This window comes from Rutilus rutilus, assembly GCF_951802725.1.
Source record: "Rutilus rutilus genome assembly, chromosome: 14".
NCBI classification, from domain to species: Eukaryota; Metazoa; Chordata; class Actinopteri; order Cypriniformes; family Leuciscidae; genus Rutilus; species Rutilus rutilus.
In genome coordinates, this window is record NC_140219.1 from 36098293 (window position 1) to 36124974 (window position 26682).

The 26682-nt window shown below is 41.0% G+C and overlaps 1 protein-coding gene across 1 annotated transcript in view; it reads right to left on the reverse strand.

Moving 5' to 3' along the window:
- Positions 1–352: 352 nt before the first annotated feature.
- LOC311303345 (uncharacterized protein) overlaps positions 353–26682 on the reverse strand; it is a 28229-nt gene continuing 1899 nt past the window's right edge. Inside the window, exons 3-16 of the mRNA XM_084429770.1 lie at positions 26395–26625; positions 26255–26277; positions 26055–26173; positions 25134–25679; positions 22423–22532; positions 15983–16094; positions 14444–15190; positions 13457–13610; positions 6693–7008; positions 2111–2206; positions 1677–1907; positions 1536–1558; positions 1336–1454; positions 353–965 (exon numbers count right to left, since the gene is read on the reverse strand). Coding sequence (XP_084285896.1) covers positions 418–965; positions 1336–1454; positions 1536–1558; positions 1677–1907; positions 2111–2206; positions 6693–7008; positions 13457–13610; positions 14444–15190; positions 15983–16094; positions 22423–22532; positions 25134–25679; positions 26055–26173; positions 26255–26277; positions 26395–26625 — 3375 coding nt within the window. The 3' untranslated portion in view covers positions 353–417. The remainder of the gene's footprint in view (positions 966–1335; positions 1455–1535; positions 1559–1676; positions 1908–2110; positions 2207–6692; positions 7009–13456; positions 13611–14443; positions 15191–15982; positions 16095–22422; positions 22533–25133; positions 25680–26054; positions 26174–26254; positions 26278–26394; positions 26626–26682) is intronic.

Below are 26682 nucleotides of genomic sequence, written 5' to 3' on the forward strand. Positions count from 1 at the left end.
AGAAAAGGCCAACAGAACAAAAGTCTGTTAACAAAGACTGCATCATTTTGTAGTTAAATGGCCCTGGGATAAAAATAAATTGGCAGTTTTAATGGGTTTCAATGGGGAAAGTTTTGTCCTTAAGGTCCTGAGTGTAAATATTGTGTGTACAATGTGGAAAGGAAAGAAGAAAATTCAAATAAAAATACACACTTGTGCCAAAATTTATGCAGTTGGCATTAACATAGGACTTTTTTATTTTTAAAATTTGTTTTATTTATTTATTTAAGAGACAAACATGTCCTTTTGGAAACACAAGAGTTAATTTGGCTCTAAACTTTACATTGAAGTGTGATTGATCAATGATACCCTTTGATTGCAGTGTTATTATTGAAGCATAATCTACAAAACTGTATTAATCTAGAAGCAGAATCAGATTTAACTGTGATTTTCTGCTGTAATAAACAGTTTAACTGGTAAGATCCTCAGAGGAGAAGTTGTGCAGCCATTAAATAATAATGGAAAGACAGTCTCAGTGAAGGATGTCCTGAATCTGCGCAGACGGTCTTTAGTTACAGGATTAGAGAATGACACTGTTCCTCTGTCATAGTCCAGCTGAACTCTCACACGCTGAAGCTTCTGTTTAACAGTGAAGACAGTGGCGGGTTGCTCTGGGGATCTTGAGCTGTATTCGCTGTCTGTGTACCCCACACACCAGACATTAGACTTAGAGAAATCCAGTCCCTTCCTTTGGTGTGATGATGCTGCGGTTATTCCAAGACTCCAGCATGTATTGTCTCCAACCTCCACATCCCAGCAGTGTGTTCCTGAGTTAAAGCCCTCAGATCCCAGGACACATGGATAATAGTCAAACCTCTCTGGATTATCAGGAAGTGTTTTATCTCCATCACTGTTCGTCACACTGGTCAGATCAGCAGAGAGTTTGAGACGAGGATTTGCTGTGTTTGGATCCAGAGTCAACGGAGCTGCAAAGAGAATAACATCAGAATACAGGATGAGATATGATGTATTAGAAATGTAAATGTAAAACATTTTTCTTTTGTTGAAAGAGATCATAAATCAATGGTCTCTCAGTTACTGTCAGAATGGACTGAGGCTTCAGGTTTAATATCAGTATTCAATAAACACTATTGTATCCTAATACATAAACATAAACCATGAGGAATAGACTTTTCATTATGAGTTCGCTGAATGATCTGATGATTTTCTGAAATACAGTTCAGATTCACTTAGTAATTCAAGTGATTATTAAGTATTTTTCTATCAAATGTAGATGTTGTGTGTGTTTATATGTGAACTATCTTCTGCACTGGAGTCAAATCTGCTGAGACTCACTGTGTTGGACAGTTTCCAGCATCTTCTTCCAGACTCTGAACGGCAGGTTACCCAGATAACGCGACACATGAATCAAAGCTCCAGAACTCATCCGTGGATCCGGCTGTGAGATCTGGACTCTGAGGAACATTCAGGAGTCAGAACTGCAGTGAATTTGAGTTCAGATCCACTGAGAGAAGAGATACGAGCAGCTCACTTACCTTTCCATTGAGGCCTTAAAGTTCTGGAAAATATCGAGTTTGAAAACATTTTAATATCTTATCAAACACTTTAATTTTCAATGAGTCTCTCTATACAAGTTGTTTTAATACACAAAGAATGAAGCCAGATTGATTTGTCACCTTTAGAAACGAGACGTCATTGTCTTTCATCATCTCCTCCATGTCTCTGATTGTGTGTGAAAGAGCTGAGATGTGTGTGTTCATCTCCTCCAGCTTCTCCTTCATCCTCTGCTTCTTCTGCTCCTCTTCCTCTCTCAGTGCAGTGATTGTAGCTTCTTCTTCGTCTCTGAGAAACTGATGAAGCTTCTCAAACTCTTCTTTAATCTGACGCTCTGTGTGCTCAGCTTGAGACTGAAATCAAATCACATTCACTTCAATCATCTCAATCAACACAAATCTCGGATACCCGACATATAACGGATCCAGAAGCAGAAGCTGCTCGTCATTTACAGAAATAATCAACTGGAATCCATTATATTACAAATATCAATTTATAACGGTATAAAGTGATCCTCCAGCTGTAATGAAAATGACTCTTGATTCTGTTTCCTCACATTGATGTGTTGAGCTGTTTTCTCAAACTCTCCTTTCTTCTTTTCCTTGTGTTGAAGTTTCTGTTGTAAGGACTTCAGTGCTGTATTGAGCTCCTCCTAGAATTGAACAAAAACACATTAAACACCAGATTACAGTGAAGAGAAGAAAATACAGTGATATGATCATACAAGTCTGTGCAAAAGTATTCACCCCCACCCTGATTTCTTCTGTTTTTGTGTAAATCTCAAACTAAATTGATTCAGAAATTAAAACTTACATGACAATGTAAGTTACATGAAAGTTACCCCTCCTTGAACTGCCACCTTACCGTGGTGGAGGGGTTTGAGTACCCGAATGAACCTAGGAGCTATGTTGTCTGGGGCTATATGCCCCTGGTAGGGTCTCCCAAGGCAAACAGGTCCTAGGCGACGGGTCAGACTAAGAGCGGTTCAAAAACCCTTATGATGCCAAAAAAAGGAGGACCGTGACGTCGCCCGGTATGGCGCAGCCGGGGCCCCACCCTGGAGCCAGGCCCGGGGTTGGGGCTCGTATGCGAGCGCCTGGTGGTCGGGCCTCCCCCCATGGGGTCCGGCCGGGCTCAGCCCGAAGGAGCGACATGGGGCCACCCTCCCGTGGACCCACCACCTGCAGGAGGGACCGTAAGGGGCCGGTGCTAAGTGGATCGGGCGGCAGTCGAAGGCGGGGGCCTAGACAACCCGATCCCTGGACGCGGAATCTAGCTCTAGGGACATGGAATGTCACCTCTCTGGCGGGGAAGGAGCCTGAGGTTGTGCGTGAGGTTCAGAGATTCCGACTAGAGATAGTTGGGATCACCTCTACGCACGGCTTGGGCTCTGGAACCACACTCCTCGAGAGAGGATGGACTCTTCACCACTCTGGAGTTGCCCATGGTGAGAGGCGGCGGGCTGGTGTGGGTTTGCTTATAGCCCCCCAGCTCAGCCGCCATGTGTTGGAGTTCACCTCGGTGAACGAGAGGGTCGCTTCCCTACGCCTTCGGGTCAGGGATAGGTCTCTCACTGTCGTTTGTGCTTACGGGCCGAACGGCAGTGCAGAGTACCCGGCCTTCTTGGAGTCTCTGGGAGGGGTGCTGGAAAGTGCTCCGACTGGGGACTCCGTCGTTCTACTGGGGGACTTCAACGCCCACGTGGGCAGCGACAGTGACACCTGGAGGGGCGTGATTGGGAGGAACGGCCCCCCGATCTGAACCCGAGTGGTGTTCTGTTATTGGACTTCTGTGCTAGTTACAGCTTGTCCATAACGAACACCATGTTCAAGCATAAGGGTGTCCATCAGTGCACATGGCACAGGACACTCTAGGCCGGAGGTCGATGATCGACTTTGTGGTCGTTTCATCCGACCTCCGGCCGTATGTCTTGGACACTCGGGTGAAGAGAGGGGCGGAGCTGTCAACTGATCACCACCTGGTGGTGAGTTGGATCCGATGGCGGGGGAGGAAGCTGGACAGACTCGGCAGACCCAAACGTACTGTGAGGGTCTGTTGGGAACGTTTGGCCGAATCTCCTGTCAGAGAGATCTTCAACTCCCACCTCCGGCAGAGCTTCGACCAGATCCCGAGGGAGTCTGGAGATATTGAGTCCGAGTGGACCATGTTCTCCACCTCCATTGTCAACGCGGCCACTCTGAGCTGTGGCCATAAGGTCTCCGGTGCCTGTCGAGGCGGCAATCCCCGAACCCGGTGGTGGACACCGGAAGTAAGGGATGCCGTCAAGCTGAAGAAGGAGTCCTATCGGGCCTGGCTGGCTTGTGAGACTCCTGAGGCAGCTGATGGGTACCGACGGGCCAAGCGGACTGCAGCCCGGGTGGTTGTGGAGGCAAAAACTCGGGCCTGGGAGGAGTTCGGTGAGGCCATGGAGAAGGACTATCGATCGGCCTCGAAGAGATTCTGGCAAACCGTCCGGCGCCTCAGGAGGGGGAAGCAGTGCCCTACCAACGCTGTTTACAGTGGAGGTGGGCAGCTGTTGACCTCGACTGGGGATATCACCGGACGGTGGAAGGAATACTTTGAGGATCTCCTCAATCCCGCCGTCACGTCTTCCATTGAGGAAGCAGAGGCTGAGGGCTCGGAGGCGGACTCGTCCATCACCCAAGCTGAAGTCACCGAGGTAGTCAAGAAACTCCTCGGTGGTAAGGCACCGGGGGTGGATGAGATCCGCCCTGAGTACCTCAAGTCTCTGGATGTTGTGGGGCTGTCTTGGCTGACACGCCTCTGCAACATCGCGTGGCGGTCGGGGACAGTACCTTTGGACTGGCAGACCGGGGTGGTGGTCCGTCTTTTCAAGAAGGGGGATCGGAGGGTGTGCTCCAACTATAGGGGGATCACACTTCTCAGCCTCCCTGGGAAAGTCTATGCCAGGGTACTGGAGAGGAGAATCCGGCCGATAGTAGAACCTCGGATTCAGGAGGAACAGTGTGGTTTTCGTCCCGGTCGTGGAACACTGGACCAGCTCTATACCCTCTACAGGGTGCTGGAGGGCTCATGGGAGTTTGCCCAACCAATCCACATGTGCTTTGTGGATTTGGAGAAGGCATTCGACTGTGTCCCTCGCGGCGGCCTGTGGAGGGTGCTCCGGGAGTATGGGGTCCGGGGCCCTTTGCTAAGGGCTATCCGGTCCCTGTACGACCGGAGCAGGAGCTTGGTTCGTATTGCCAGCAGTAAGTCAGACTTGTTCCCGGTGCGTGTTGGACTCCGGCAGGGCTGCCCTTTGTCGCCGGTTCTGTTCATAATTTTTATGGTCAGAATTTCTAGGCGCAGCCAGGGGCCGGAGGGGGTCAGGTTTGGGGACCACACGATTTCATCTCTGCTCTTTGCGGATGATGTTGTCGTGTTGGCCTCATCAAACCAGGACCTCCAGCATGCACTGGGACGGTTTGCAGTCGAGTGTGAAGCGGCTGGGATGAAAATCAGCACCTCCAAATCTGAGGCCATGGTTCTCAGTCGGAAAAGGGTGGTTTGCCCGCTTCAGGTTGGTGGAGAGCTCCTGCCTCAAGTGGAGGAGTTTAAGTATCTTGGGGTCTTGTTCACGAGTGAGGGAAGGATGGAACGGGAGATTGACAGACGGATCGGTGCAGCTTCTGCAGTAATGCGGTCCCTGTACCGGTCTGTCGTGTGCGGCTCAGCTCTCGATTTACCAGTCAATCTACGTTCCTACTCTCACCTATGGTCATGAGCTGTGGGTCATGACCGAAAGGACAAGATCCCGGATACAAGCGGCCGAAATGAGCTTTCTCCGCAGGGTGGCTGGGCGATCCCTTAGAGATAGGGTGAGAAGCTCGGTCACTCGGGAGGAGCTCAGAGTAGAGCCGCTGCTCCTCCACATCGAGAGGGGTCAGTTGAGGTGGCTCGGGCATCTTTTCCGGATGCCTCCTGGACGCCTTCCCGAGAAGGTGTTCCGGGCATGTCCCACCGGGAGGAGACCCCGGGGAAGACCTAGGACACGCTGGAGAGACTATGTCTCCCGGCTGGCCTGGGAACGCCTCTGTGTCCCCCCGGAAGAGCTGGAGGAAGTGTCTAGGGAGAGGGAAGTCTGGGCATCCCTGCTTAGACTGCTGCCCCCGCGACCCGGCCCCGGATAAGCGGTAGAAGATGGATGGATGGATGGATGACAATGTTATTTACTGAAGAAAAGAAGTAATCCAATACTAACTGGGCCTGCGTGAGAATGTATTTGGCCCCATAGTTACTAATTCCTCAAATCTCTGAAACTGTATTTATAATGTTGTTCAGCTGGACTAAACACAGCCAGTCCTGATCACTGCAGCCCTGTTCAATCAAATAAACACTTAAATAGGACTTTTTCAACAGCATGAAGTTGGTTAAAAGGTCTTAAACAGTAACACACTATTGACAAAGGTGAAAGAAACTCCAGGAATAATGATGAAGACGGTGATTGAAATACACCCGTCTGTGATGGATTACAAAGCTATTTCAAAGGCTCTTGGACTCAAAGAACCACAGCGAGAGCCATTATATCCAAATGGAGAAAACTCGGCACAGTAGCAAACCTTCCCAGAAGTGGCTCAAAGTCACCAAAGGGCCAAGAACAACATCGTAGGAACTGAATTTTCTTATTTTCTATCAGAAAATGCTAAAGCACAATATCCGATCTTTAGTCTGCAAACTGAAGCTCAAGCAACAAGACAATGATTCAAAGAATAGTGAGTAAATCCACCTCTGAACGGCTCAAAAAAGCACAATTACAGTTTTGGAGTGGCCTTGTCAAAGGCCTGACTTGAAATCAATTGAGATGATGTGGCAGGACCTTAAACAGGCAGTTCATGCTTGAAAACCCTCCAATGAGGCTGAACTAAAGTTGTCCGCTCCATTTTTAAAAATAAATAAATTTGTGTGCAAAATAATGATATCTGTGAAAAAGGCCCCACTATTTAGTATGAGACACAAAAACATAAGAAATCAGGATGGGCAAATACTTTTACAGCACAGTAAATGTCATATAAAGTTGAGTAAAATGACACTGAAATAGTGATGCATGAATGTGATGATATCTATGTTTATGACTAATTATTGTTCTTTACATGTGAAACAAGAAACATTAGTCTTACCTTGTAAGATGAAATCACTTCACTGATGGGTCTGAATGTGTGATTGGTGTGTTTCTCTGAGTCTCTGCACACTAAACACACCGGCTGTTTGTCCTCCAGACAGAAGAGTTTGAGTTTCTCACTGTGTAAACTGCATATCTCCTCAGATCCTGATGAACGTTTCTCATTTCTCCCCTTCAGGAACGACTCACACAAGTTTTTTAATGTGAGATTAACTGGAGGAAATTCTTTTGAGGATTTTCTCCTGCAGACAGGACACTCCTGAGTTTCCTTAGTTTTCCAGAACTGTTGTAGACACTCTTTACAAATACTGTGACTACAGGACAGAATAACAGGAACATTGAAGATTTCACAGCAAACAGGACAAATATAATCATCTTCAGCTGCTGAAGCCATTTTCACCGTTTGAGTCTCGCAAACTAAACTCTACTTTTACTTTCTGAACGACGGTTTTCAAAAATGAATCACAATGAGAATCAAAGATCTGCTGTCGGTTCAGAAATGAACATCACAAAAATCCTTCTGTAAAGTTTTTCTCTTTGTTCTCCATTGATTGCTTATTCTTTATTGCTTTTGTTGAGACGAAGTCGGTGTGACAGAAAGGAGAAATAACAAGTCAGTCTCTTCCTGGTTAGTGTTGTAAGAGGGAGTTTATGATCACCTTTGGGTTTACAAGCAGGTCAAACAGGAAGGTCAGGATTTCTTCAGGTAAAATGTATTCAAAATGGACATGCATTGAAATGTTACAAAATAATGCTGTAAAACTTTGAATAAAACACAAAAGAACAAATAAAATACAAAACTATCAATTATAAACAATCTCAAAATGCTTATACATGCTTTATTTATTGCTCTTTCAGAGAGTTTCTCCAGGTCTGTCATGATCAAATCAAATCAAATCAAATTGTATGTAGCACATAAAAACAGCAGTAGTTGGCCATTGTGATGTATAACAGAATAAATATCTAAAAAACAAAAAAAGAGTGCAAAGGGAGTTTACATCAAAAACACCAATCATAAAATTCAACATTAATGTTCTGTCATGCTCAAGTCTTTGTCAGTGTAATGGGCAGGAATAAAGATCTGAGTGACAAGGGCCAGATTGTTATGGCGAGGTGACTGGGTCAGAGTATCTCTGAAACTCAAGGCTTGTGTGTCGCTCCCGGTCAGCAGTGGTGAGGATTGACCAACAGTGTCCGAGGAGGGATGAACACACACCGGCGACAAGGTGTTGGACACCCAAGACTCATCGATGGACGAGGGCAATGACGGCTATCCCGTCTGGTCCGAGCCAACAGAAGCTCTAGTGTGGCATAAGTCACACACAACTTTAATGATGTTATGGGAAGAAGAAGAAGTTTTATTTATATAGCGCCTTTCCATCGCTCAAGGTCACTTTACATGGGAGAAATGAGTCACAACACACAGTGCATCACATTCTGCAGCGTATGAGGCCAAAGACCAATCAGAGTGCCTATGATGACCCCTGTCCACCTTCAACGATAATTGAGACAATATATTGTTACACCCCTACAAATAATGCATACTAACTGCATGATATACATGATCAATTATAAGAATAATAACAGCAAATGTTTTTTATTAGCTGTAATAAAACGTCATTTGATCTGTTTATTATTTTGCTATTAAATGTAAAAAAAAAGAAAAAAAGTTTATGGTTTATTTGAGTAATTTGAGTCTGTTAACTACTGAACTTTTTTTGCCTTATTTGTTGCCTTTATCACATTAATAATCATAAATTAGGTGTATTCACTATAACAACCGCCTCGCTCTACATTATCCGTTACGCATTTAACACCGACTTTCATAACCACCTTAGCACTGCTCTTCACCCACACTGGCGACTGCCTCACAAACACAGAGAAAATGTTGGTAATTACTTAGAAAGACTTCAGTAACTGACAAGCAACATGAGGTGACTTTTACAACAAATGTTTGGGTAACACTTTACATCAGTATGATGTACTGCCTCTAAAGAGTCGGCCACATTTACACTGATGCTTGTTGACTGGATCCAATTTTTTGACAACCAGCCCAGAGAACAACATAGTGTCGGCCCAGATCCGGCCCACATCCGTACGGTACACATGGATTCCCCACAGCCCGGATGTGGGCCGGATCTGGGCCGACACTGTGTTGCTGTCTGGGAGTTTACATCTAAAATGATCCCATATCTGACATCTTTTACACTAGCCTACACAAAACAACCCAAGGTAGATGTACTGACCCGGAAAAGCAATGGACGCAGATGAAACAATAATACAAGCTTTTGCTTTCCACACCATATTTTAAAGTCCCCCTGGCCTGTAGTCAATAATTGTATCCCTTAAAACTCATTTTTGATCACCAAAATTACACATTTAAGTGTTTTTCTTCATGTCTTAAAATATCTTGAATGTAACTCGACACCCTTTCCTCATTTAGTATACGCGGTTCTATGAATATGCAAATGAGCCCCGCCTCCACTCACTCACTCAGCTCAGAGATCCACTGGTTGACGATCACACGTTGATCTGATGGTTACAAGGTAGTTTGTGAAGTTTCATTCACAAAGTTTCAAATGAGGTTCATTCTCGTGATTTGCGCAGCACATTTGAGAAAGAGGTTTGTTCTCACGTGTCAAGCATGTTCGGTTGAGCTTCTGAAATCTGTTCATCATATAAAGCGATCATGTCTCTTCAGAAAATTGTAACTACGGTAAACTGCTCGATTCAAGTGGATTGGTCTTACGATCTCTTTATGAACTTTTTGAAGCATCAAAGTTTTAGTTGCATGGACTGTCAATGGGGGGACAGAAAGCTCTCAGATTTCATTAAAAAGATCTTAATTTGTGATGGGTGATTTATACCTTTAAACATCTCTAATCATTTTTGTAATGTGTTTAAATGATATGTTAAAGCAAGTGTAGGAGATGGCTCATTTAATTATATTATTGAATTTGAATTGTCACTTTGCCCCAAACATTGCACATATGGTATGGAAAATGTAAATTTTTTACATTACCAGTCCTTCAACATTTCATTTAACCCTTTCCTCTCTGGTGTACTGATTGCAAAAACAAGTTCAGAACATGATTCTTGAGTGTTTTAGCTTTCAAATGATGTATAGTTTATGATAGTCAGTTGAATATTTCTTATTTAAAAAAATGTAATAAAATTATAGCCACGCCCCCAAAGAAGTTAAATAAGAAATACATTGCCATTTTATATATTACATTGCCATTTTGCCACCTGTATGCTACCATAATAAAGAGATCGTAAAATAATTTGAATTGAGCAGTTTAGTCCAAGTTTTTCTGTAGAGATACGATCATCTTATATGATGAACAGATTTAATTTAGGCTTTGATTCACATATAAATATTCATCAATTCACACATCAGTTGGGGTAAACGAAAGCTCAAGCATGTTTGCTAGACATGCGGAAACTAATGATGTTCATTCTCGTGTGTCTCGCAGCACGTTTGAGCTTCCGCAAGAACCACTGAGGCTTGTTCTCGCTTGTCAAAGCAAGTGCGGTTGAGCTTCTGTTTGTTCAATGTTTAAATGTGAATAAAATCCTAAATTTAATCTGTTTATTATACTAAGCGGTAGTCTCTTCAGACATTTTTTTACTAAACTTCTCAATTCAAATGGATTAGTTTAACATTTTACTTTTCTGGGTATTTTATATGAAGCTTTAAGTGAATCATTTAAAACTTTGTGGAAAATGTAAAAATGCAGAAAGTTTTTTTTTTGCGTGAAAATTGTTTTCTTATCTGCATTTTAGTTATTCCAGAAAATGGACCGAATGCATGCTGTGTTTGATTTAAGGTGTTTCCAGGATTGCTTAAAGGTATAGTTCAGCAAAAAAATTTTAATTCTGTCATTAATTATATACCCTCATGTCTTTCCGAACCTGTAAGACCATCGTTTATCTTCAGAACACAAATGAAGATATTTTTGATGAACTCCAAGAGCTTTCTGTTCCTCCATCGGTAGCCTACGCAACTAAAACATTTAAGCCCCAGAAAGGTAGTAAAGACACCATTAAACTAATCCAAGTGACTCCAGTGGTTTAACCTCAATTTTATGAAGCGATGCAAGTGCTTTGTTTTGCCAAAAACAAAAAACAAAAACATAAATGACCTCTATATTTACAAAATAATATTATCTAAAGCACATTCACGAAACAACACCCGGTCTTGAGTCAAATAAAGTCCAGCAGGCGTAATGATATGACGCTGTAACACTCTCAATATTAGAGATGTCACATCAATAAAATACAAACAGTTCAGTCACCTCACATTGCAAAAGTGATGTGTATTATATAAACACCCAGAAAGTACATATCATTAATCCAACTCATAAACAAAGTCCAACTGGTCAATACTCATCATAGTTCCCATCGTCTTTGCACTGACAAATGAGTCACATAACTCTTACCGCAACCTTCATTAGTCCCAGACAAATATACCCCAGTCTTTGGTGCTGCATTGTGTCAAAAGGTCCAATGTCACGAAACACTCCAAAACAACACAAGTAAATCCTGCCAGCGAGGCATGCTGCAAACAAGGATATCCACCTGGTAAGTTTGAGGTCCGTCAATTGGAAGAGTTCCCGGGAAAACAACACACCACACCTTGGTTCCTACCCCCTTATATACATATGCAATCACCATTCATGAAGAAAAACCAAACAGGAAGAAACAAAAACAGGAAATAATATAAGAGTCCAGCACAGCATTATAGGAAATGGAGTCAAGAACTTCATAGCATTAGAAACCAAGATACAACTTGATAACCTTAATCCAATTTCCATTCTTGCATAACACACTGACATAAATTAAATATAAATATGTAGAGGTGCTACATAGTTCCCTCCCCCAATCTATGACATAGCAGGAATAGGACCATAGTACCTTTTCAAATTAACAACATTAATACTGTCAGCTCTTTCAGGAGAACCCCACTTTATACTGTAGTTTACTGGCCCCAATTTCTTTTCCACCCTAGCAGGCCCCTCCCATTTAGGCGCAAACTTGGCTGAAAACCTGTTAGGAGCACTAGAGATAGGATGAGAACGGAACCAGACCAAATCACCTGGTTTAAACTGCGCATCTTTATGCCGGGCATTGTAATATCTGGCTTGTCTGGCACGTTGCAATCCCACTCTACGTGCTACCTCATCTGCCAATCTTCTTTGTCTGTCTAGCAATGTATAGGCAGCTTCACTCGGAAATGGTGATTTATATAAAAGTCTTTCAAGCGGACCTTTCAAAGATCTTCCAAGCATCAGTTGTGCCGGAGTTACACCAGTCGACTCATGATGTGCTGAGTTAATAGCGAATCTTAGCTCTGGAAGCCACTGATCCCAATTTGAGTGCTTATCTCCAACAAATGAGGCAATCATAGTCTTCAAGGTCTTATTTACTCTTTCGGTTAAATTTGTTTGGGGATGATAGCTAGTTGTTAATTTCTGCCCCACTCCCCAATCTTTACACAGTTCAACCAAAAGATTTGAAGTGAATTGAGGCCCCCTGTCAGATACAAGATATCGAGGCACCCCCCACCTGGTAAATATCTCTTCCTTTAGTATTTTCACTATTTTCGGTGTTGTACCATCTTTTAATGGAAAAAGTTCGACCCATTTTGTATAGTAGTCAACAATTACCAGCAGGATCGTGTTTCTTTTCTTACTTAAAGGAAGAGGACCCATTAGATCAATTCCCAGCGTATGGCTGGGTTCTGTAACTTCAGTTGACTGCATAAGCCCAGACGGTTTGGAATATTCCCCCTTGTATCTCTGGCAAACATTACATGTTTTGACATGTTCACAAACATCTTTGCGAACAGTAGGCCACCAGGCCACCTCTAAGACCCTCATGAGAGTCTTTAATCTGCCTAGATGTCCTCCCAAGGGGTTGTCATGGAAGTACTCCAAGAACGACTTCACCAAGACTTGTGGGACCACCACTTGGAATTTATGTCCATCCTGTTTTAGAGGTACTCGTCGATACAGAATGCCTTGATGTTCCTCCATTTGTATCCTCCCTGGTTTCTGAGGCAGGTCTTGATTACATTTCTTCAATGATGGAATGTCAAGGTCACTAGCCTGGGCTTTAGCTATCTCAGACAGATTGTGTGGCAAGTCAGTAGTGAGTTTGGATCTTGTTATTACCATGCAGGGTAACACACCTTCAGAGCGGGCCGGATATATTCTTGAAAGAGCATCTGGTACCTGGTTGAGGCAACCCCGTCGATAGAAAACCTTAAAGCTAAAAGCTTGCAGCCGAAGAATCCACCTTGTCAACCTTGAAGACGTCTTCGGGCAATTAAAGGCCCAAGTCAAGGCTGCATGGTCTGTATAAACTTCAAACTCCACTCCTTCCAAGTAATGCCTCCACTTATCCACAGCCCAGACTACTGCCAAGCCCTCTTTCTCGGAAGTTGAATAATTAGTTTCAGCACCCTTTAGCATTCTTGAAGCATAGGCAATCACCTTCTCACCTTCTTCAGTACATTGAGTAAGGACAGCACCTAGCCCCACGTCGCTTGCATCGGTATGTACCTGGAAGGGGAGTGACAAGTTAGGCTGAGATAGCACAGGAGGATTTATAACTGCTCGTTTCAATTGCTCAAAACTGTCCTGACATTCCTGCGTCCAATTCCATCTCACTCCCTTCCGCTTCATACGATTTAAAGGCGCAGCAACATCCGCAAAATGAGGTATAAACTTGTGATACCACCCTACAAGTCCTAGAAACCTTTGTAGCGACAGGAGATCACCGGGCACTGGATATTCACTTATGGCTTGGGTTTTGTCAGGATCCACCTCCACACCATTGTCTGACACTATGTGTCCCAAGAACTTCAGCTGACGTTGAAAGAAGTGACACTTCTTCATGTTCAGACTTAATCCTGCTTTACACAATTTCTCCATTACAGCTCTCAAATCGACTAGATGTTGCTCTTTTGTCTTGGAATAAATTATGATATCGTCAATATACACGAAGCAGCTTTTTCCAACGATCTCACTCAATACTGTCTGCATCAACCGTTGGAAAGTGGCTGATGAGTTCCGTGCTCCAAACGGCATGGTCTTAAATTGAAATAGACCTGCTGTAGTAACAAAAGCTGTTTTCTGCTTAGACTCCTCTGCCATCTCCACCTGCCAATAACCCGACTTCAGGTCTAAGGCAGAAAACCACGTTGCCCCGTCCAAGGACTCCAAAATTTCGTGGATCAGGGGCATAGGATAGGCATCTGAAATGGTCTTACTATTTACCTTCCGATAGTCAACACAAAATCGGAACGTTCCATCAGTTTTCTCTACCAGGACAACTGGTGACGACCAAGGAGAGAGAGAGGGTTCAATGATGTTTTCTTTCAACATCTTTTCTACTTCTTCCTCAATAATCTTCTTTTTAAATGGTGAAACTCTATAAGCCCTGGATTTTACTGGAACTTCGTCTGAGGTCTGAATTTGATGTTTTACCACTGAAGTCTTTCCCAACTTTCCTGATGTTACATCCGGCCATTCCTGCATCAGCTGCTGTACCTCAGGAGGGAACAGATCTCCGTCACCCATTCCCGGCACATCCTTCCTGGTTCTTGAAAAGGAATATGATTGTCCCTCAGTTTTGGGTAATACAAGCTGAGGTTGCTCCGTGGATGAGAGCTAATCATTTGATTTCCAGATCCTTGGATAAAAGATGGTTGTTGACTACAGATAAAAGGATAATGAGAGTCACCTCTTTTAGAGGGTAGTTTGTAGCAGAGTTGTGAGAAGTCAAAGGTGGCACCAACATGAGTTAAAAAGTCCAATCCCAGAACAACGGGAAAAACCAGGTGGGAGTCTTCCATTATATACACCTTCACCTTCCCTCTTTCTTGGTGCCATTCATACTTCAGCTCAACTTGTCCCTTCGATTGATGCATCTTTCCATCAGCCATCACAAAGTTCTGCTTAACATTCTGAATTTCATCATGCATACCTGCAATCTCCTTCCATCGGCTCTCTTGCATTAGGGTAAAGGCACTTCCCGTATCCACCACAGCCTCAACCTGCCATCCACTCAGCATGATAGGGACCACCAGAAGTGATGCTGGATTAATTTGATTCCGATGGTGATGGCGCTGTATCACTGATAGACCTGCTGACATACTGGGAGCAACGGGTTTGTTAGAGCCTCTTTTATTTATCTTGTCTTTTCCAGCTTGGTCATTGACTTTTTGCCAGTAATCTTTTATACTCATACAATCTTTTTCCACCAGGGATCCAATCTTCACTAACTGCTCAACCGAATGTACACTGCCCCTCAAGGAACCTGCTATTTTGGGGTTGACATTATTGAGGATCTTGTTAACCAACTCTTCCTCACTCAACTCAGGTTTCCATTTTATACACAAAGCTCTGTAATCATATGCAAAGTCTCTGAGCTTTTGTCCAGGTTGCTGCACCATTACTCTCAGCTTCTCCTCCACTTCACTCATATAGTCTGCAGGGAGAAAGGCTGCCATGAAAGCTTCTTTAAATGATTTCCAATCATGGACTGTACACTTTACCGCCCTCCACCAACTCGAGGCTGAACTTTTTAAAACTGTACTCAATGTCCCAAGCAACTCAGGCCATGAAAGAGGTCTTATCTCCATGTAGCTTTCACATCGTTCTATGAAATGCTATACATCCGCAATTTCCATGGATAGTCCAAATTCAGGAAACTCTAGTCTAATCGGAGGATTTGCACAGAAGGAGGATGCACCGGCCAGACCAGACAAGCTATGTGTATTAATCTGAGACACATTACTCACAGGCTCATGGACTTGGGGAGTCGTGGTTCTACTAGTAAGTAACCGTGGAGAAGTAGGGGTACTACAGAACTTAACTTTCAACAGTTTCCTCTCCCATTTCTCATCTCGACGAAGCAAACAATTCACCACTTCCCTTTCCAACCTTTCCAAACCCTGATTATATCTTTCTTCTAATTTGGAGAGACTGATATCGATAATTTCCCTCAAACTGGTCTCTCTATTTAGAGAGCTATTAATGGCATCAGTTAGTTTAGTTTCTAAAACTTGTATCTGTTCTTTCACATTCCCAACTTCAGTTTTCATTTGCATCATTTCAGTTTGTCACAAAACATTTACAACACTTCTTGTCTCATCATCATCATCATCATCAGACTCATCTCTATCAGATGTAACATATAATGAACTTAACATAGAAGATATTTCGTTGGTGGAGTTCCTTCTTAATACAAAAGATTCAGCAGAAAAATCTGGCTCTTTACCCTTTTGTTCATTGTTTTGTCCCTCTACTTTCTCCTCATTAACACTCTCCATTATCCCCAATAATATACACACCACTTGCACATAAACAACTTCCCCGTACGGGCCACCAATCTGATGGTCACAAACACATCACTTTTGCAATGTGAGGTGACTGAACTGTTTGTATTTTATAATCTGTAACACTCTCAATATTAGAGATGTCACATCAATAAAATACAAACAGTTCAGTCACCTCACATTGCAAAAGTGATGTGTATTATATAAACACCCAGAAAGTACATATCATTAATCCAACTCATAAACAAAGTCCAACTGGTCAATACTCATCATAGTTCCCATCGTCTTTGCACTGACAAATGAGTCACATAACTCTTACCGCAACCTTCATTAGTCCCAGACAAATATACCCCAGTCTTTGGTGCTGCATTGTGTCAAAAGGTCCAATGTCACGAAACACTCCAAAACAACACAAGTAAATCCTGCCAGCGAGGCATGCTGCAAACAAGGATATCCACCTGGTAAGTTTGAGGTCCGTCAATTGGAAGAGTTCCCGGGAAAACAACACACCACACCTTGGTTCCTACCCCCTTATATACATATGCAATCACCATTCATGAAGAAAAACCAAACAGGAAGAAACAAAAACAGGAAATAATATAAGAGTCCAGCACAGCATTATAGGAAATGGAGTCAAGAACTTCATAGCATTAGAAACCAAGATACAACTTGATAACCTTAATCCAATTTCCATTCTTGCATAACACACTGACATAAATTAAATATAAATATGTAGAGGTGCTACAACGCAGCGCCTGAAAATAGGTCTAATAGGTTAGACAAACTTAGTCCCGGTCACGTTGGAAGTTACCGAGCTGGGGACTATTTTCAGGCGCTGCGTCATATCATTACGCCTGCTGGACTCATGGTACTGCAGCAAAGTTTCTTGATTATTACGCAGGAATGAGAGTACACTGTAAAAAAAAATCCTAATTTTACAGAAAATAACTGTGATTTTTTGACGATCATTTTCTTTAATTTTAAACTGTAGTCAAAACACTGTAAAATTACAAATAATATCTGTAAAATAAAAATTCAGCTGTTATTTTAGGTATTGTGACATTGACAAATTCTAGTAATTCACATTTTTTATACAGAAAATTTATCGTATTTTTAATACAGTATTTTTTCTGTTTTCTTAAATTACATAAAAATGTATGTAAAATTACAAATATAATCTGTAATTAAACAGTAACAAAACAGTTAAATGATAAAATGGTCAAATGACTGTCAGCCCCCCCAAAAAAACTATAAAACATCCTAAATTAAATAAACTGAAAAACACTGTTATTTTACAGGTATTTCCTGAATAATCACGATCATAAACCTTCATTGTAAAAAAATCGTAAAAAAAGGGTCAAATGACTGGCAGCTGCGGCTGCCAAACAAAAACCATAAAATTAAAGTAAAACATGCTAATTTAAATAAAGTGTAAAAAACTTTAAAATACATTTGATGTCACCATGATTGAGATCAGTGTCTGCTTTAGTTGGGCTCATGACCCTTGAGTTTATAACTTGAGTTTTCTCTGGCTGCTTTAACTGTGTATTTGATACACATTTGTTATAGCAATAAATGCAGGAGAAAATATCAGATGAACTTGGTCATTCATTGGTGACGTTAAAGTCATCATATGATGATCTGATTCACTGATATAACAGTCAAGTCTCAGCATATTATTTATTATGTAGATGGAATTTAGCTTTATACAATAATTTCTATGTCTCCCGGCTGGCCTGGGAACGCATCGGTGTCCCCCCGGAAGAGCTGGGAGGAAGAGTCGAGGGAGAGGGAAGTCTGGGCATCCCTGCTTAGACTGCTGCCCCCGCGACACGGCTCTGGATAAGCGGTAGAAGATGGATGGATGGACAAAATCCATAATGTCATAATTTTTCACATGACCCTTGAAATATTGTGGTATCAGTATTATAACAATCTGAAAAAAATAATAATAATATTATACAGATAAAGTTTTGAGCTGGTTCATTTTTTTTAGCAGTATAGAGACATCAAGAATCAACATATGAATCTCAACAATGGTGACAACCATCAAAGCATTTTGTGACTTTATAGTAATTCAGATTTTTTTTTCATTGTCACCATTGTTGCGATTCATACGCTGCTTCTTGATGTCTGAGTGAGTTTATATGATCCTGTCAAAACATTTTCTGTATAATGACATAAAATCTGAGTACTAAAATCACAGCACTGCAGGATCTTATATAGCAGTTTTGTCATGCAAAATTAACAACTAATATTTGATGGTTTGATCAGATATTACACTTCAGATGGCACCAATGTAGCAGGCAACTACCACATGATGTCTATTATCACTAAAAAGTGACCAACATCATCTGATCTGAGTTTTTCTTGGATTCCTACCATAACTAATATGCATCAGAGACACACAGTTAAAGCAGCCAGAGAAAAATTAATGTTAATAACTAAAAGGTCAAGAGCCCAACTAAAGCAAACACTGATCTCCATCATGGTGACACCAAACTTTATTATTTTCAATAAAACTTCAACTTCTAAACCTCTGTTAATTCTCAATAAGAATGTTAGTATATGAAATAAATAAAGTCTGGATTGTAATAAGTGAAGATGCTGAGATCATGAGAGATGTGGTAGTGTTTAATGTTCTGTTGGGGTTTAAAGTGTTTCTGTATGGTGTGTTTTGTGTGTCACCATTGTGTTGAAGAGTAGAGCCTGAGATTCAGTCCAGGATGAGCACAGAAACGCTGATGATATGCTGCATGTTGCTTTATTTAACAGACAGTAACTGTGTAGTTGCTGATGCAGTGACGTATAGTCACAGCAAATCATGCGTGTAGTTAACTGCATGTTTATCAGTAAAAATTTCAGAAAATAAATGTGAAATAACTGTGTTTCTGTTAAAAGTATTTTGCACTTATTTAAAATTAGAATATTTTATATTAATTTTACGGGTTTTGTATGGCAGCCGTTGCTGACAGTCATTTGACTGTTTTTTTATGGGATTTGTTTACAATGAAGGTGTTTGATCGTAATAATTCAGGAAATAGCTGTAAAATAACAGTGTTTTTCTGTAAAACATTGAGGGAAAATTTCTGTAAAAGTTTTTTGCACTTCATTTAAATTAGGATATTTTACTTTAATTTTACGGTTTTTGTTTGGCAGCCGTAGCTGAAAGTTATTGACCGTTTTTTTACGATTTTATTTTTTACAGTGTATAGTTCCTAGCCATATCAGCCTAGAAAATCGCAACTTTTCATTTTCCGTCGGTCTTAGTACATGATGTAACTACAGAAGAGTCAAGTTTTAAATAGAATAAATATCTAAACTCTTTGGTCATTTTTTTGAGAGAGATGTGTTGGATTACATTTTTATTAAATGTTTAATTTAGTTTTTCCACTGCAATAGTATATAAGCTGATAAAGTTTAGTAGACTGATTTCAGATGATTATTGAGTCTCCAGCAAGAGTCTCCTTTCCTGCCAGACCTGTTTTCTCTATTGTGTTTTAAATGAGTCAGATCACTTGATTCTCACCTTTCGGAGCCCAGATGTTGAATCGTTAGGTTGATTTACTTTCACCTTTTGTCTTTAATGGCTCTGGGATGGCTCTTGGAATTGGAGTTCCTGGCCAGTATCAGCATGTGAATAGTTATGCTGATTCAATTGGACTCAGAGTAGGGTGTGTTCCTACTTCATTTGCATGCTTTGTTCAGAGTCTCCACCTCTATGTAATCCCTCCCCCTTGGAATGTATATAACTACAATGCATACTGTATTAGAGTTAGATTATGTTGGACGAAACCGCAGCCACGCTCAAATAAAGAAACTCTTCTGTTTGAACGTGATCCCAACGTCTCCTGGTCTGCTATGAAGAAAGAAAAACTTTACAACAGATGGTGCCGTGACCCGGATGGAGAAAAAGGAAACTGAATCTTGAAACTTCAAGCTCAAAGATCTCAACAAAGCCTGACTAAGTTCCAGACTGAATCTTCTGAATCCAGATTGAAAACTTCAAGCTCCAAAAAGATCTCAAAGACTGAATTTTTTCCAGACGGAATCTTTCTCTACAAACGAAAGACCAGTACAAAAATTGTTTTCCTCTGCGCCGTTTAGAGAAGTAGTTAACAAACAGCTGTAGAGTTTGGTTAACTAAAGGTAAGCCTCTAAAGTTTGCTTTTAGAGATGAAATTTACCCTCTGTTGTTGGCAGGGAAGATTAACAGTTACATGTTAATATTGTGTGTATGCTCTTGCTAGAGAAGTTAGCATCAAGTGCTAATAGTTGGTATCCTTTGCTTTAGGCAGAGAAGAATTAGCTTTACGTGCTAGTTATTTCTGTTGATCCTCTGTTCTTGTCAGGAGGGAAGTTAAGTGTGGTAATTTGGAAAGTTAACAATAGCGTCATGTGCTAATAAGATTGTACCCTCTGTTTGTAAGACAGTAGAGAAGTTTTAGTGTTTTGTGATTGTTAAGTAACAAAGGAAGTCACAAAATGGTTAGAAGGAATGCTAGGCTGATACCCACAACATGGACAGACAATGAGTTTAAGTCTTTGTTATCAGAGCACATGGACACAATCGTGACTGAGAAAGTCAGATTGAATTTAACAAAGAAATTTGACATTGATGCAGACAAAGTATGGTCAATTGAAGATTGCAAGAAAGTGTTGGGTGCATGTATCCGGAAGAAACATGTGAACGACATTATCTGTTGTCACAGAGAATTTAGCTTATCCATTGCACAAGAACAAGCTCTGTGTATTGCTAAGTTAAACGATCAGAACAAACAATTGCAGACTCACATGTCCTGTCTCAAGACAAAGGTGGGCCATAACAAAGCCTCAACCAAATGTGATTTAGAAGACCAACAGTCAGATGAAAGCTATCCTGATTTACAGTCTTTTGATAGAATAGAGGACAATGTCAATGCAGATGTAAATGCAGTTGAAGTGTGCGTAGCTAGACAAAAGCCTCAGGGAAAAGGTGTTAATACAGTTTCATTTGCAAACCCCATATTGCAGCCACAAGCAGTCAAAACATTTTTAGCTCCTAAAGATATCGAGAGAATTGCTGAAAGTTTGCCATCAGTGCAAAGAAATTTTTCTGAGTTTAGGAGAGAGTTGTCCAAAAAGATGCGGTTCTACGATATGACTCTAGCTGAAGTCACTCAGCTACTATCACAGATCTTGACTGAGTCAGAATTCAATGATTTTGAAAGTGCTGTAAACAATTCTGAACTGCAACAAGCCAGTAAAGATGAATTGAGAGAGGAAGTTCTGAAAGTGTTAAAGGACATTGTTGGACCGAAAGTGGACTGGTCGAAAATTACCAATTGTGTACAAGAGAAAGAAGAAACTGTGAGTGAATATACTGAGAGGTTCTGTCAGGTAGCTGTAACGTACAGTGGAATAGTGGATGATTCCGAAAGTGTGTTAGCTGACAAAGGAGCTCTAATCCGAATTTGGGCAGATGGTCTTGTAGCTGAGTACAGAACAGCCTTGCCATTCCTAGATATTACGTGGGCTAAAAGAACTCTCAGAAGTAACCTAGAAAGTTTAGCTATTTGGGAAAGAGATTCTGATGTCAAAGAGAGAGTAAGAATTGCAGCAGTTTCTGTTAAGGTCAACACAGAGAAGCCAAAGAAACGCAAAAGTCCTAGAGAAGCCAGTTGTTCTTACTGTGGCAAGCACGGACATTTTGGAAATGAGTGTAGGAAAAGCAAAAAGAACTTTAAAGATGTAAATAAGGTTACTCAGCTTCTGCTTAGCCTGCTTGATATTCTGAAGCAGCCCCTCCCCTCCTCGTTAAACTCGTGGGGTAACTTGATAAGGTGTTAACCATTTGGGCTGTGAGTGCTTAATTTCCCCAGTAACTCACAACAAAGATGAAAGACTTATTTTTTGTTTAATAGAACAAAGGGAAAGTGACTGTCTCAGCCTTTGTTTGGGGGACATTCAGTATACTCACAGCCTTAAATGTTATACTGCAGAACACAGAATATTGCAGTCAGACACCCATCCTCTGTTAATGATGTCTACTAGGACTGATGTTTCACTGGAGAATGGAAATGTGCCAATTTTCTCACACACTCTACAGTGTGCACACAACACAGGGACAGGATAGGACACGGACAAGTGGGGTGCCCTGGGAGGATCTGAACGCAACATGCGTTCGGGAGTGAACCCAGGGTGAAGACACTACCTCATAGGCCTTTCCCGATTTAGTCCATCCTTACCTCACTGGTCCATAGGTGTCAAATCAATTAAGAAATAGGGAAAGAATGAAACGATAACAGTAGACTCTGAAAACGATAGAACCATAGTGTTTAAACTGCTACAACCGTAGTGTTTGAAGAAATACTGCTCTCTGTTTTTCTGTTTTCTGTCTTACAGTGTGCAGATAAAACTTGATGGCTTTTTCAAGATCCATATGCAACGACCGTCTCATCTGCGTATGAAGCCCCAACCTCAAGAAGACAACCAGACCCACTGCTGAACGAACTATCACCAAAGAAAATGAAAAATACACAACGCAGAAAATTCACAGACCCTAGTTGCATGTTATGTTTCTGTGTCAGCATGCAATTACAGATGAACAACACAGATCATGTTTGTGCCTGTAACTTTTTCAAGTTACAAGAATGAACTTTTAAATGTACTTTGATAAAAGTTAGACTTAAAACCACTATACGATCAAATGACTTATGGAAGGATGAAGTCTATGCATGAATATTGCTGTTCTGCTGTTTCTTTGTTTTCTTGTGTTACTCGTATGTGTTGATGTCTTCGCAAGCAGAAACCTGGTGTAAAGCATCACCTCAGATTTCCATGAACAAGCCTCATGAGGGACGAGTCATCAGAGCGACTCTACGTGCGAAATGGACGCTACAGGAAACAGACTTCACAGCTATTCAGGCGCCATGGACTTTCAAGACTTCCACTCTTATGCTACATGGTTTTCTGTGTAATCATGTAGTTTATATGACATTTTACACCCTGCGTCGCAGGTGTCAACAGTTATGGTTTTGAGAAGAACTATGACACTCATGTAAATTAAGGACACAACACAGAATAAGTTATACGTGCCTGTAACTTACACAAGTTACAAGAATTAACTTTTAAGTGTATAAATTTGTATTTTTGTGAGAGTTATTAGAACTCTCAAAGGGGGAAGTGTTGGATTACATTTTTATTAAATGTTTAATTTAGTTTTTCCACTGCAATAGTATATAAACTGATAAAGTTTAGTAGACTGATTTCAGATGATTATTGAGTCTCCAGCAAGAGTCTCCTTTCCTGCCAGACCTGTTTTCTCTATTGTGTTTTAAATAAGTCAGATCACTTGATTCTCACCTTTCGGAGCCCAGATGTTGAATCGTTAGGTTGATTTACTTTCACCTTTTTTCTTTAATGGCTCTGGGATGGCTCTTGGAATTGGAGTTCCTGGCCAGTATCAGCATGTGAATAGTTATGCTGATTCAATTGGACTCAGAGTAGGGTGTGTTCCTACTTCATTTGCATGCTTTGTTCAGAGTCTCCACCTCTATGTAATCCCTCCCCCTTGGAATGTATATAACTACAATGCATACTGTATTAGAGTTAGATTATGTTGGACGAAACCGCAGCCGCGCTCAAATAAAGAAACTCTTCTGTTTGAACGTGATCCCAACGTCTCCTGGTCTGCTTTGAAGAAAGAAAAACTTTACAACAGATGCTAATGGTCTTGTCCGATTCAATGATCTATGCTAAGCTATGCTAAAAGTGGTACCGCCAGACCCGGAGATCGGCTGAATGGATTCGAAAACGGTAAGACTCAACTGTTTAACTCTGGGGGAGCTGTAAAATGAGCCTATTTCCAAAAAAAGTGGAGTATCCCTTTAAATAAATGCAAGGGTATTGTGTGAAAAGTGGGGGGAAAAAAACGTCTAGCTTTGTTGTAGATGAGAAAACATATTTTATGTACTGTAACATTTTAGTGTAATTGCATTTTAAATTCTTTCAAATCTTTTTAAAGAAGTGATATTCTGTAAATTTTGCTAAGTCTTTATTGTACTGTGAAGTCTTTGATGTATTTACACAAAGAAATGCTTTACTGTAAGCTGGAATGAAAGTATTCAAACGTTCATATGTATTTGATATGTATTTACAGAAATGATTAAATTGATGCCTTTTGGATTCAGTTGTTGAATGTGCGTGTTATTCAATAGGAAAATAGCCTTTAATAGTTCTCGTAGGAACAAATTTGACACAGTTAAGGTACAAAGGGGCTTGTCACTGGGGTGGTACCTTAAAGGATCAAATTTGTACTTTTGATAAAGGTATAATATTGTACCAACAAAGTTTTAAAAAACAAAAGGTACATTTTGGTTACGCATGGTACAAATCATGTCCTTTAAGGTACAAACTGGAATGGAACAAATTTGTTCCTCTATATTAAGGTACAGTTTTGTACCAGTAAAAGGTACCGCCCCAGTGACAAGGGTTTCTACCTTCTTTGGTACAAAATTGTACCTTTTTTTTTCTGAGAGTGGGGAACACACGGCAGGATCACATGACTTTGAACAGGGGATCACATGACAGACATGAAACATAACAAAGACATGAAACGTGACCAAGACAAGACCAAATCGTGACAATAGGCCAAACCTGAGAAAACAGCACCATCTTGTAAAAAAAAAAATATATATATATATATAAATAAAAGAAAAGGCCAACAGAACAAACCTCTATTAACAAAGACTGCATCATTTTATAGTTAAATGGCTCTGGGATAAAAAGAAATTGCCAGTTTTAATGGGTTTCAATGTGGAAAGTTTTGTCCTTGAGGTCCTGAGTGTAAATATTTTGTGTAGAATGTGGAAATGAAAGAAGAAAATTTTAATAAAATACACACTTGTGCCAAAATTGATGCAGTTTGCATTAACACAGGACTTTTTTTATTTTTACTGAAAGAGACAAACATGTCCTTAAGGAAACACACGGGTTAATTTGGTTCTAAACTTTACATTGAAGTGTGATTGATCAATGAGACCCTTTGATTACAGTGTTATTATTGAAGCATAATCTGCAAAACTGTATTAATCTAGAAGCAGAAGCAGATTTAACTGTGATTTTCTGCTGTAATAAACAGTTTAACTGGTAAGATCCTCAGAGGAGAAGTTGTGCAGCGATTATATAAGAATGGAAAGACAGTCTCTGTGAAGGATGTCCAGAATGTGCGCAGACAGTCTTTAGTTACAGGATCAGAGAATGACACTGTTCCTCTGTCATAGTCCAGCTGAACTCTCACACGCTGAAGCTTCTGTTTAACAGTGAAGACAGTGTCGGGTTGCTCTGGGGATTTTGAGATGTATTTGCTCTCTGTGTACCCTACACACCAGACATTAGACTTCAAGAAATCCTCTCCCTTCCTTTGGTGTGATGATGCTGTTGTTATTCCAAGACCCCAGCTTGTATTGTCTCCAACCTCCACATCCCAGCAGTGTGTTCCTGAGTTAAAGCCCTCAGATCCCAGGACACATGCAAACCTGTCAAACCTCTCTGGATTATCAGGAAGTGTTTTATCTCCATCACTGACCGACACACTGGTCAGATCAGCAGAGAGTGTGAGCCAAGGAGCTGCTGTGTTTGGATCCAGAGTCAACGGAGCTGCAAAGAGAATAACATCAGATGACAGGATGAAATATGATGTATTAGAAATGTAAATGTAAAACATTTTTCCTTTGTTGAAAGAGATCATAAATCATGCTATCATAACAATGGTCTCTCAGTTACTGTCAGAATGGATTGAGGCTTCAGGTTTAATATCAGTATTCAATAAACACTATTGTATCCTAATACATAAACATAAACCATGAGGAATAAACTTTTCATTATGAGTTCGCTGTATGATCTGATGATTTTATGAAATACAGTTCAGATTAACTTAAGTGATAATTACATCTATTTCTATCAAATGTTGATGTTGTGTGTGTTTATATGTGAACTATCTTCTGCACTGGTGTCAAATCTGCTGAGACTCACTGTGTTGGACAGTTTCCAGCATCTTCTTCCAGACTCTGAACGGCAGGTTACCCAGATAACGCGACACATGAATCAAAGCTCCAGAACTCATCCGTGGATCCGGCTGTGAGATCTGGACTCTGAGGAACATTCAGGAGTCAGAACTGCAGTGAATTTGAGTTCAGATCCACTGAGAGAAGAGATACGAGCAGCTCACTCACCTTTCCATTGAGGCCTTAAAGTTCTGGAAAATATAGAGTTTGAAAACATTTTAATATCTTATCAAACACTCTCAGTGTCAGTGAGTCTCTCTATACAAGTTGTTTTCTGCACAAAGAATGAAGCCAGATTGATTTGTCACCTTTAGAAACAAGACGTCATTGTCTTTCATCATCTCCTCCATGTCTCTGATAGTGTGTGAAAGAGCTGAGATGTGTGTGTTCATCTCCTCCAGCTTCTCCTTCATCCTCTGCTTCTTCTGCTCCTCTTCCTCTCTCAGTGCAGTGATTGTAGCTTCTTCTTCATCTCTGAGAAACTGATGAAGCTTCTCAAACTCTTCTTTAATCTGACGCTCTGTGTGCTCAGCTTGAGACTGAAATCAAATCACATTCACTTCAATCATCTCAATCAACACAAATCTCGGATACCC